At 39.6% G+C, this 12885-nt stretch overlaps 1 protein-coding gene across 2 annotated transcripts in view; it reads left to right on the top strand.

The window, feature by feature from the left end:
- The window catches only part of TMEM245 (transmembrane protein 245), a 98612-nt gene extending 87631 nt beyond the window's left edge, over positions 1-10981 (top strand). For both annotated transcript variants that reach the window (XM_002820078.6, XM_024252091.3), the window contains 2 exons: positions 1142-1336; positions 10552-10981. In XM_002820078.6, the coding sequence (XP_002820124.6) occupies positions 1142-1336; positions 10552-10597 (241 nt within the window). In that variant the 3' untranslated portion in view covers positions 10598-10981. The remainder of the gene's footprint in view (positions 1-1141; positions 1337-10551) is intronic.
- Positions 10982-12885: the final 1904 nt, after the last annotated feature.

Genomic DNA, 12885 nt, shown 5'->3' with positions numbered 1-12885 from the left:
ATGGTGAAACCCGTTCTCCACAAAAATATAAAGATTAATTTGGTGTGGTGGCACATGCCTGTAGTCCCAGCTACTCAGGAGGCTGAGGTAGGAAGATCAGTTGAGTCTGGGAGGTCAAGACTGCAGTAAGCCGTGGTTGCGGCATTGCATTCCAGCCTGGGTGACGGAGCGGAAAAAAAAGCTTTAAGCATTTTTGATAGTTTTCCTTGAATGTGTTGTTTAGGGAAGAAGTTTACTTAGCAAACATGGAATACTGCCCTAAATCTTTTTTTTGGAATGAGAAAGACAAAGACATTATGAATATAATTTATTGGTTTCCTGAAGACTGGTTCTCCACAAGTCTTACTTTGATTTAACTGTAATATAGAACATCCTTCCAGGATATTTAGTTATTTGCCCCTCACTGAATTGTTCTTCTCATCTATGTTTAAAACTAGAAACAAACAGAATGTGACTTATTTCCCAGTCCTTCTGATGTCAGTGGTCCTTTCTTGTCATTATCAATGTGCTATGCTACTGTGTTCTGTTTTATTTCATTCCACTTACATAAGTGATACTGTAATAACTGGAGGGCATTTGTGATTCTCCTGTGAAATACAAATCTTGGGCTTGGTGACAGATATTTTCCTCAAGAGGCCTTTTATCATTACCTATGTTAAAAACTATATTTTAGGAGGTTGCCAAAAGTCTGACCTATGAGTAACAGGGATGCTATCGTTGTTGTCGTCGTCGTATAAAAGCATAATTAACTGAATTACATGCTAAATTGTGCTCACTTAATTATCCTTGATGGAGGTAAACTTAACAGGTGACTCCTAACCAGTCCTAAGCCAACATTAACCCATCATAGGCAGGCACCTGTAATGGGTATAAAATATCTGTTAACATTGCTGACTTTATTCTTTCATTCCTGGAGCTATAAAAAGAGGCAGATGTCATCCATAGGAAAAAAAATTGTTGCATCTCAGTATTATTGCAGTCAGTGTTCAGTTGTATGCATCGAGGTGATCTAAAGAAAGATCTAAAGAAAGCTGATAATATGCTAAAAAGCATAGTGTATTAAAGAATGCACATTGTATTAGAAATGTATTTCAGATTTACTCCAGTTTTTGTGTGTTAAAGGTCGTGCTCTTTATTCCAGAGGTGGCCATCCTTACCTGACAGGCTTGGCAGTGGCCGGTGGAGCATACTATCTAGGCCTGGAAGGAGCAATCATCGGTCCTATTCTTCTCTGCATACTTGTGGTTGCTTCCAATATCTATAGTGCCATGCTAGTGAGTCCCACGAATTCAGTTCCCACGCCAAACCAGACCCCATGGCCTGCTCAGCCTCAGCGGTGAGTTAAAGCAGAATAATCATAAGCTGTATTTATACATTGAACTGTCCTGTCTCTGTATTTGATAAGTAGCTTCATCCAGACTTGTCAGGATAAAGGTATTTGAGTACCAATGCTGTGATAAAGGTTGCAGAAGACACTAAGTAAATATAAATCGTTGGCAGAGTTTTGGGTTTCATATACCAAGAAAATTTAAAACCTATATTGGGGCCGGGAGCAGTGGCTCACGCCTGTAATCCCAGCACTTTGGGAGGCCAAGGCGGGTGGATCACCTGAGGTCAGGAGTTCGAGCCCAGCCTGGCCAACATGGCGAAACCCCATCTCTACTAAAAGTACAAAAATTAGCCAGGTGTGGTGGCACCCGCCTGTGATCCCAGCTGCTTGGGAGGCTGAGGCAGAAGAATTGCTTGAACCCAGGAGGCGGAGGCTGCAGTGAGCCCAGATTGTGCCACTGGACTCCAGCCTGGGCAACAGAATGAGACTCTGTCTCAAAAAAAAAAAAAAGACCTATATTGGGTGAGAATTGTTAATGTCATGAAAAGCCAAAAATAAATTTAAAAAATCTAATACCATGTGGGACATGGTATACCAGATTGAAAGAGACTCAAGAAATGGGACAACCAGGCCAGATGTGGTGGCTCATGCCTGTAATCCCAGCAGTTTGGGAGGCCGAGGTGGGCAAATCACCTGAGGTCAGGAGTTTGAGACCAGCCTGGCCAACATGGTAAAACCCCATCTCTACTAAAAATACTCCAAAAATTAGCCAGATGTGGTGGCAGGTGCCTGTAATCCCAGCTACTCAGGAGGCTGAGGCAGGAGAATTGCTTGAACCTGGAAGGTGGAGGTTGCAGTGAATCGAGATCATGCCATTGGATTCCAGCCTGGGTGACAGAGCGAGCTCTGTCTCAAAAAAAAAAAAAAAAAAGGAAAAGAAAAAAAAGGAAGAGAAATAGGACAACCAAATGCATTGCATGAGTCTGGGATAGATTTCTGGATTGGGGATGGGAGGAATCTATAAAGAATATTTCTGAAACAATTGGGGAAATTTGAACATGGACCATATGTTAAATATATATCAATGTTAAATTTGGTTTAACCAATTTAACAATGATACTTTGATAACCAATGATACAATCATAACCAATCATAACCAATGATACTTTGGTTCTGTAGAAGAATGTCCTTTAAAGATGGCATGTCATGATGTCTGCCACTTATTTGCTAGCAGTTCCGCCAAAGCTGGGAGAGGGAAAGAGGAAGTGACTGTAGCAAAATGTTAACAATTGGTGAATCTAGATGAAGGACATATGGTTGTTAATTGTACCAGCGTTTCAATTTTGTGTAGGTTTATACATTTTTAAAATACAAAGTTGGGAAAAAATTATTTGGGACACCAATATAGAGTTGCAACGTGTTATTTTGTAAGTACAGATGTTAAAATTACTGTTATCTGCTGTCACCAGCATTTCATAAAATAAATTATAATGTTTGAAAATTTTTCCCAATTGTCTTATAATTTTCTTAAATTTCTTTAGGTATAATTTATATATGGTGAAATGTACATCTAAATAGCCAAATGTAGCTCTAAATAGACAGGTTGATTTTTTCATATACTCACACCTATGTAACCACTACCCATACCAAGATACAGAATATTTTTGTTATTCTAGAAGGCTTTTCCCTGCCTCCTCTCAGTCAGACCCCACTGCCTGCTGATACTCTAACCATAGTCACTTTTCATTAGTTTTGCGTGTTTTTGAACTTCATATAAAAGAAATCATATAGTAGGTACATACTCTTGAGTCAGTCCTCATTGCTCAACAGTGTATCTGTGTGATTCATTCATGTTGTTGGATGTTTTTCTGTGTTCATGGTTCATTATTGCATTGTTGTCTAATCTTCCATTCCATGAATATATTACAATCTCATTTAATCATTGTAGGACTAATAGATATTTGGGTAGTTTGCAATTTATGTCTGTTATAATTCAAGATGCTATGAACTTTCTTTTTAAAAAAAATTTCTTATTTTGCCATGAACGTTTTTGTACATGTCTTTTGGTGGACATGCGCACAGTACTTACTGTAGTTGGACATATACCTGAAAGTGGAATGTCTGGTTATACATCTGGTTTTAAGTTTAGGTGGATACTTAAAAACAGTTTTCTATGTTGTGTGCCAGAAATTACATTTTAACAATAAAAAAGAAGGACAGTCTCAGAATAAAAAGTAAAAGATTTTTAACTTTCCAGAAACTATATGGCATTCTCTTTGTTATCTGCAATTGGAAAACACTAGTTTTCCTGCCATTGGATATTCTCGTGTAATCAAGAAGTCACTGACAAGTTGGTTCTGACAATGCATTTAATGAAAATATTTTATACTTTTATGTAAAATTCTTTAACAACATGATTCTGCTTAATTTTGTTTTTAGTGTTATATTTTGTGAAGAGAGACATGGTCTTTCAACTCCGAACAAATGTAGTAAAGTCTCTGAGTTAGAGCTGGTTAGGGGGCCATTTTAGCCAATGCGTGATCCTTAGTTGATGGCAGGGGAAAATCAGTTTTTCCAAAAGAATAAAAGGAGAGGTACTTCGGTGATTTTGACAAGGGTCTTCCCAATTTGGTGGTGGTGACACTATGATATCCTTTTCTGCCTTTGCCTCTTAAAGACAAGTGCTCAGATACCTGAGAAGCCAGCGGTGCTTGAAAGCAACAGAATGCACTTGCTAACTTGAGGCTCTGTTCCATGGGCTCACCAAACACAAAGAAAAAAGATAATTGATCAATATTTTGCTGTTATTTTGAGAAAAACTTAATGATTTCAAGTTACTAAAGCAAGAGTTAGTATTTAAGGTGAAATGAAAGCAACTTAAATGAATTCTTTTAGAGGTAATAAACCTTTTTAACTCTTTCTCCTTCTAAAAGTACAAAATGCTTATGTGGTATGGCAGAGTAGAAAAAGATAATGTGAGGACCCATGTAGCCTTTGTCTTTCAAAGTTACTCATGCATGTAGTTTAAAGAGTCAAATTTCTACAAAACTCAGTGAAAAATAAGGACTTTGCCTTCTCCCTCTTCTTCCTTTTTCTAAGAGGAACCACTTTTTGACCCTATATTATTTTGATATTTACCTCCATATCTTGAAGTGACATGTTTATTTCTGATTTGGTCATATATAGGCATCATCTAATAACTTCCCACTTGGAAGGTTAGAAGTTAGCTTTCACTACCCATTCCCCCAAAACAAACGGTGATACTGGTTAGATCAGTATTCAGGTTTTACATTATTATGACTTTAAATTATATTCATATTTGAGCCTTGTCATATATTCTAATATTTCTTTACCCATACGACTTTTGCTTTCTCTTGAGTTAATAAAGATATTGGTTTTTGTTTGCTTTGCTTTTCCATGTACTTATAACTAATCCCATCTCAAGCTCTGCACCAGGCACTCACCTCTCCACTTGGTATGTTCAGTTGCACCAGGCATAGTTGGTCTTCTGAAGAAGACTGTCCTAAGTGCCCTGGTCTGCCCCAGTGGAGTGCTGTCCTTTTGGTATTTGGTATTTGGTATCAGCTATCACCTTGGGTATTCCCTCAACTCTCCCTTGCATTGGAATCCTTATTTCTTATACCCTATATAATTTTCTTTCTTGATTTATTCCTTTTTGGTGGAGCATATCCTCTTACAGATTTTCGGGAAAACATGCATAGGAGGTAAATTTTGGGGGATGATGCATGTCTGAAAAAGCTTTTCCTAATGTCAAACTTAATCCGATAGCTTTCCTATGTAGAGAATTCTATGCTTGAAATTTTTTCTTTAACACTTCTTTATTTCTTCATTGCTTTCTAGCTTCTAGGATTGTTGTTAAAAGTCTGAAGCAATTTTTATTATTGATTCTTGTTAATTTAACTGTTTGAAGACATATAAGATCTTTTTGTTTATCTGTGTTTTTTGTCTTGATGGGCACTTGCTAAGACCTTTAAAAGTGAAAACTTGTGTTCTGGTGTTCTGACATTTTTCTTGAGTTGTTTCATGATTTCCTTTTCTTCTTTCAGAAATTTATTTTATTTTGACTTTGACCCTCATGGACTGGGCATTTCACATTTTAAATCCTTTCTCTCTTTTTTCACTTGTGTCTTTTTGGCTCCATTTTCTGGGTGATTTCTTCAACTTCATCTTGTAGCTTTACTATAGAGGTTTCCATTTCTACTTGCACATTTTTTTCGGTTTCCTTTATTGAGGTATTATTTCCTTAGAGTAAAATGTACCTTTTTAGCGTACAGGTTTATATTTTGTATGACATGTAACAAATTACACATGTTTAGCAGCTTAACATACATTTACGATACAGCTTCTGTGGGTCGGGAGTTCAGGGAAAACTTGGTTGGGTCCTCTGCTTAGGACCTGAAAATCTGCAGTCAGAGTTGGGGTTTCATCTGTGGATTGGGGTTCTCTTTCAAGCAGTCCTGTTGTTGGCATAATTCATTTCCTTGTAGTTGTATAACCGAGGCTCATGGCTCCTAGAGGCTGCCTCTCTTCATAGGCAGCTGATAATCTGGGTTTTTGCTTCTTTAAGGCCAGCAGGAGAGTATTTTTCTAACTTCGGTCTCTGACCCCTAGACTTTTTAAAAGAAGAGCTTACCTGATTAGACCCAGCCCACCCAGCATAATCTTTCTTTTTTTTTTAAGTCAGCTAATGAGGGACATTCATTACATCTGTAAAATCCATCCACCTTTGCCATACATGTTGAGCATCCCAAATCCCAAATTGGAAACTCTCCAGAATCAGAAATTTTTTGAATGTGAACATGATGCTCAAAGAAAGTGTTCGTTGGAGCATTTTGGATTTTTTTTTTTTTTTTTTTTTTTTTTGAGACGGAATCTCACTCTGTCACCCAGGCTGGAGTGCAGTGGCATGATCTCGGCTCACTGCAACTGCTGCCTCCTGGATTCAAATGATTCTCCCGCCTCAGGTTCCCGTGTAGCGGGGGCTACAGGTAGGTGCATGCCACTATGCCCGGCTAATTTTTGTATTTTTAGTAGAGACGGGATTTCACCATGTTGAGCAGGCTGGTCTCGAACTCCTGACCTCAGGTGATCTGCCCTCCTCAGCCTCCCAAAGTGCTGGGATTACAGGCATGAGCCACTGCGCCTGGCCAGCATTTTGGATTTTGGATTCTTGGATTTGGGGTTAGTATAATGTAAATATTCCAAAATGCAAAAAAGATGTGAGTCACTTCTGGTCCCAAGCATTTCAGATAAGGGACACTAACCTGTATTAACATAACCACAATATCAGGTATTGAAGGTGTTTGGCTGTTGGCTCATGTTAAGAATGAGACATGGCCGGGCGCGGTGGGTCACGCCTGTAATCCCAGCACTTTAGGAGGCCAAGGTGGGTGGATCACCTGAGGTCAGGAGTTCAAGACCAGCCTGGCCAACATGGTAAAACACCGTCTCTACTAAAAATACAAAAATTAGTCAGGCATGGTGGCATGAGCCTATAATCCCAGCTACTCGGGAGACTGAGGCAGGAGAATCACTTGAACCCGGGAGGTGGACGTTGCAGTGAGCAGAGATTGCACCACTGCACATTGCACCACTGCACTGCAGCCTGGGCAACAGAGCGAGACTCTGTCTCAAAAAAAAAAAAAAAAAAAAAGAGTGAGACACTCAGAAGCTGTGGTGGATTATGATATGTGTTACCATAATATGATGTGGCAGGGCCACTGCTTTGTCCAGCCCTTAATGTCAGTGATTTTGATCCCCTTTTTGGGCTTGTATATTCGTCAAAGAAAGAGCTTCTAATCTCCTGGCTAGAGACTAAAAGCCTGGCTGCCAGCCTCCTGGGAGCCAGGAGGAGGAAAGGGTCTGGACAGCCTTCAAGATGTAAACATTCACTTAATCTCCCAGTGTTGGGATGGATGCCCACCCTCATTTCTGCCTGTTGTGCACTAGTTCAGAGACTTTTTGTTTTACCTTCTCCAGAGGGGAAAAAACCTCTACTTTTCTGCCAAGGAGGGGAGAGGGTGGAGTCAGCTGCTTGGCTTGGGTGGGAGGTGGGGTGAGGATATCAGAGGGTGTTGTCTTACTGCTCGTTAAGGAAACTGTAAAGCAGTCCTGTGTTTACCCCCATCTCCGACCCTACTTCCAGAGTTACTTGATGTCACCAGTTTGTAAGCCTTATGGGGGATTTCGCTGAATAAATCAGAATGTTTCCGGGCCTTTCTCACTACTGGTTTAAGATTCAGCTTTTTAGGGTCTTGTGTTAGTCTGTTTTTCATTGCTATAAAGGAATTCCTGAGGCTAGTTAATTTATATAAAGAAAAGAGGTTTATTTGGCTCATGGCTCTTCAGACTCTACAAGAAGTATACTGCCAGCACCTGCTTCTGGTGAGGCCCCAGGAAACTTCCAATCATGGTGGAAGGCAAAGGGGGAGCAGGTGTGTCACATGGAGAGAGAGGAAGCGAGAGATGACAGGCTCTTCTAAACAAACTGCTCTCACCTGAAGGAATAGAGCAAAAACTCATTTATCATTGTTGGAGAGGGCACCAAACCATTCATGAGGGATCTGCTCCCGTGGCCCAAACACCTCCCACTAGGCCTCACCTTCAACATTAGGGATCACATTTTAACATGAGATTTGCAGGGGACAGACAGCCAAACTCTATCACATATGCCAGGTCATAGCAGTCCCACCCACTTTCCACCTTCTTAGAATTTGTTGCTTTTGCCTCTTAGTTCTTTTTTTTTTCTTTCATGGCCTTTGCTGTCCGAGGTGCAGCCACACTGGCTTTCCATCAGGCCTCAGATACACCAGGTGCCATTGAAACTCTGGGCCTTTGTGCACGCTGCTTTCTCTATCTGGATAATCCTCCAACTGGATAATCCCCCATCTGGATAATCCCCCATCTTTCCTTTTTAATGAACTCCTAACTATTCAGATCTCAGTTCAAATGTCAGTTCATCAGAGAAGCGTTTCCTACCCCCAAGATTAGGTTATGGCCTCCTTGCCAGTTTAATGTGTTTAAGTTTGCACCTTGTACTTTTTTTTTTTTGTAGTGCAGTTTTCATTTATACACTTGATTATTTTTCTCTCTCCCTCATCCCAACTTGACTATAGTTGCTGTTACTGCTAGGACCAAGTCTATTTTAATTACTGATGTCAACCTCTGTCAACAGTATTTTGTACTCAGAATGCTCAATTCCTAGTGGAAGGAATGAATGGGCTGTGAGGGAATAGTATCTACAGAAGCATGAGCTCTGAAAGGGCTTGGCTTTTTCTAGGAATTTGTATATTGTTACAGTGTGACAGTAGAGGATAGACGGTTGCATTTTATTAAGCAGACATACCTCTTAATTCACACTGCAAAAAAACTTGTTAGACTACTATGTTCACACAGATGAATGCCCATTCTCCTAAGGAAAGATTGTGGGAAGGAAGACCTTCTCTGCTGCTCACTGTTGATAGTGAGAATGTAGTGGATACTGCACAGCTTTGGGCTCCCAACTATTTTGGCCTCTACTGAATAATCAGAACCTTTCACTTCCTCTGTTCTCTATTAATAGTGGGCTTGTTTAGGGAGATGGGATGTGTAGGGAAAGGCAAAAACACCCCGTAATCATGCATACTTTCTTGATTTTTGGACAGGATAATCAGACTTGCTTTGATAGACTTCTTTCACTTCTACTAAAAATTGAGCAGCAGTCTCTGAATATTAAAGCCCAGAAAATCCTGTAAGGCGTATATCCCAGGAACTCTTCCAGGGATGCTATTCTCCATATTGTAGTTTTCCTTTGCCCTCTGTTACACCTTGAGAGGAAGGTGACAGCTGGAATGTGGTCCTTTAGGAACTCAGCTTTATCTTTCTCTAGGGAAGATTTAGTAACTTGTGGCTGTTTTTGTACACGCTTTCTTAACCTGAGGTTTATATCTTTCATAATTAAATACCCAAAGTACAATCAAAAATGAGTATCCGCTGGGCACAGTGGCTCATGCCTGTAATCCCAGCACTTTGGTAGGCCAAGGCAGGCGATCGTTTGAGTCCAGGAGTTCGAGGCCAGCCTGAGCAACATGGTGAAACCCCATCTCTGGGTCTCTGCAAAATGAGGTATAAAGATACTCCCCATAAACCATCCCCACTGCTGCAGATCTTTACGCTAACCCTAAGAATTTCAGTTGGGGTGCACTCGCTGTCATTCCACTTTAGAAGATGAGAAAAGAGAGTAAACTGGGGCTGGGAAGGGAGTACATTTGATTTACTTTCTGTTACTTGAAAATTTCCTGAATCTACTCATCCTCTTTACTCCCAGTGGTGTGACCCACTGCCAGGATTTCTTCAGCAGCCTCTTTACCGGTTCCTGCCTCCAGTCTGGCCTCCCTCTAGTCTGTTCTTCATAGTACAGCTTCTCTGATTTTTCTGAAACAAAATATTCTACTCTGCTGCTGCTTAAAATTCCCACAGTGGCTTCCCATGGCCTTCAAGATAAAGCTGACACATTAATTTGCCCTGTCAGACTTCTCATGCCTTTTTTCTCTCTATCTCAGTCCTGAGATAGACACTTCATGTATGCAGCAGCCAAGCACGGTGCTCAGCCACCTTCATCCAGCCCAGATATTACCCGCCAATAACATTGTTCGCTTAGCTTGTTTAATGTGGGTCAGAAACAGTTCAAGTACAAGGTCACTTGATGAAAAGACCTAACCCATTTCTCCTGCACTGAACCACATCCCTTACAGCTTGGACTCTCTGTTGGATTACATTTTCTATTTTGTAATAAAATGTATCCACTTGGCATTTAATCTTTGGTCTCTTAGTGGTTTTTCCTCTTTAACATCAATCATCATATCCACTTCCAGCCAGTAACAAGGTGGAAGAGCTGAAGAAGATTGCTCTTCTCTTTTAAGAAACTGCCCAGAAGTTGCACAACACTTCTACTTAAATCTCATTAACCAAAGCGTAGTCACGTGGTCATGTGTAGTTTCAAGGGAGTCTGGGGAAATAGTCCTTTGGACAATGGATCCAGCAAAAAAATGGAGTTCTTGTTAATGAGAATGAGCAACAACTAGCAGACTTTGAAACAATACTCAATGAAAATCTTAAGAAAAAATAGTGACTATATAATCTCATTAGGGCTCCAAAAGATTGTAAAAATAGAATACTGTTTTATGGTAATCAACTAATCATTCCATCTTTTTTTCTTTTAGGACTTTCCATGACATTTCTGAAGATCTGAAATCCTCAGTAGGTTGACATGGTTTCCTCTGCAGTGATTTTTCTAGGAAGTTCAAATTTGACAGTGAGTTCAGCTCAGCTGTGGCCTTCTGCCCTTTCAGCTGTGCCTAGCAAGCAGAACCCAGGAAAGAAGCAGAAACCTCCTGGCCTTACATACAGAATGCCTGGACAAGAGAGAATTTGCTGCGGGCTGCTTTGTATTTTAAAACACAGCTTGAGAGTTCAGAGTTGGTGGTTTGCTCACTTAACTGTTGTTAAGATGGCTTGAAAAGTTTCATTTTATACACTGGTACCCTGGCTTGAAATTTTTCCACTTTGGTTATCTATATTACTATATTATATATTTATAAAGTTATTTTAAGAACTCTAAACTACCTGCTATTAAAAGAATACATGGTGTAATTTTTTCCTGGTTTAAGAAATCTATTGTTAAACTTTTCTAAGACAGTCACTTTTCAAGGAAGAGGGCTTTCACTTTTGAGTGTGTAGTTGAGTGAGCAGGAAAAATGAATCTTCTACCCTTCTCCCACAATGTATTATTATACGCTCTTTAAGAAATAATAAATCATAAGTGTAAGGGTGGGGCGGCTTATTTGATGTTCAGTTTTATATTGTAACCCTGGGAGATACAAAGACTGAAGCTCTTCCTCCTCTTCCTTTTCTCTTCACGCTCGTTTACACTATTGCCAAATTATAAAACTTGGCTGACCACGTTGAAGTGAAATACTTATTAAGCTGCTATGAATGGTAACAGTATGATAAAATTCATGCTGTTAGTAGGTTTTCTCCTTCCAGGTGTTTGAAGTGAAAAATCTCAGGTGTAGCAGTACTCTGATTTGTTAAATGTATCTGTTTCATTATTTGGAACTCTGCCGATAAGTTTTCAGCAGAATTTTATATTTATGTAGTATTTTCCCATCTCTTAGCACAGTGCCTTGCACATGACTCTAATTGAATGCTTGTTGAATTGAATTGCAACTTTAAAAATATCTCAGATATCACAGTAACCAGCATAGTGCTTTACATTTTACACAGTCCTTTTGCACATTCTATTTCACAAGTACATCACATCAGCTTTCATATAGCTTTATATTATTTTACATCAGTTTTACACTGATGGAGAAGCTAAGGTTCAGAAAAGTGACCAACTCAAAGTCGTAAAGTTTAGTAGGATTTGCCCTCAGATCTTTGATTCCATTGTCTGCAGATTCTGCTGTATTAGTGTTCCTTCTGAATATTGTATGCAGTTTTCCCAGTGTTACGAGATTGGTGTTGCTATCCATTTGTTGTGAATGAAGACTTGTCCTATAGTACATGACAGGGCTGAGAGTGGACTGTAGTTCTTAGCTGAACCCTTTCTACTGTTTAAAACAATCATCAGGCCTATCCTCTGCTCCCAGGGGAATGTGGAAGAGAAAAGGGTTCTTGGCCAGGCTGTAGGTGGTGGCTCACATCTGTAATCCCAGCACTTCGGAAGGCCGAGGCGGGTGGATTGCTTGAGCCCAGGGATTTGAGATCAGCCTAGGCAACATGGCAAAACCCCATCTCTACAAAAAATAAAAAAAAAATTAGCTGGGCACGGTGGTGTGCCTATACTCCGAGCTACTCAGGAGGCTGATGTATGAGGATCACCTGAGTCCAGGAGGTTGAGGCTGTAGTGAGCCAAGATGGCGCCACTGCACTCCAGCCTGGGTGAGAGAGTGAGACACTGTCCCAAGGGAAAAAAAAAGTGTGGGGGGTAGTTCTTAAGTGTTGAAGATTTCCTTTTTGGAAAGTATTTAAAGGTAGAAATATTAATAATTTTTCCTAAAACATCTCCCTAAGAAGTCACTGATAATTATAATTAGTTTAAATTTATTCTTACACTGCTTAAGAAAAATTTCATTTAGAAAAGGCTACCATGAGATCTTCTGACTGTTTCTGTGGAGTAGACTGCATACAGATCTCTATTTCTATTACGAATCCTTTAGTGATTATAATCAGCTATTCCACTGAGTGTTAGATTTGGTCGCTAAGTAACTCATGTTTTTCTTTAGTCAATCATTCATTCATTCACTAAAACATTTATTGAGAGTTGGCTAAACTGTAGGTTCTGTTCCAGGCACTGTACAGGGTGATGGAGATCACTCATAAGAAGGCCTCTTGCTCTTAGCCAGATCATATGTAATACTAAATTTAAATTTTTTGCATTAAAAGGCTAAAAAATCATTTGTTTTTGTTAATTATATACTGGTTGATTTATAGATATAATAAGCACATATTCATAAGAGACAAATATATACAATGAGTTACTATACATATACAAA

Source organism: Pongo abelii, chromosome 13 (assembly GCF_028885655.2).
Source record: "Pongo abelii isolate AG06213 chromosome 13, NHGRI_mPonAbe1-v2.0_pri, whole genome shotgun sequence".
In the NCBI taxonomy this organism is placed as follows: Eukaryota; Metazoa; Chordata; class Mammalia; order Primates; family Hominidae; genus Pongo; species Pongo abelii.
The sequence above is the reverse complement of the archived record's forward strand: the minus strand, read 5'-3'. Positions and strand labels throughout refer to the sequence as shown.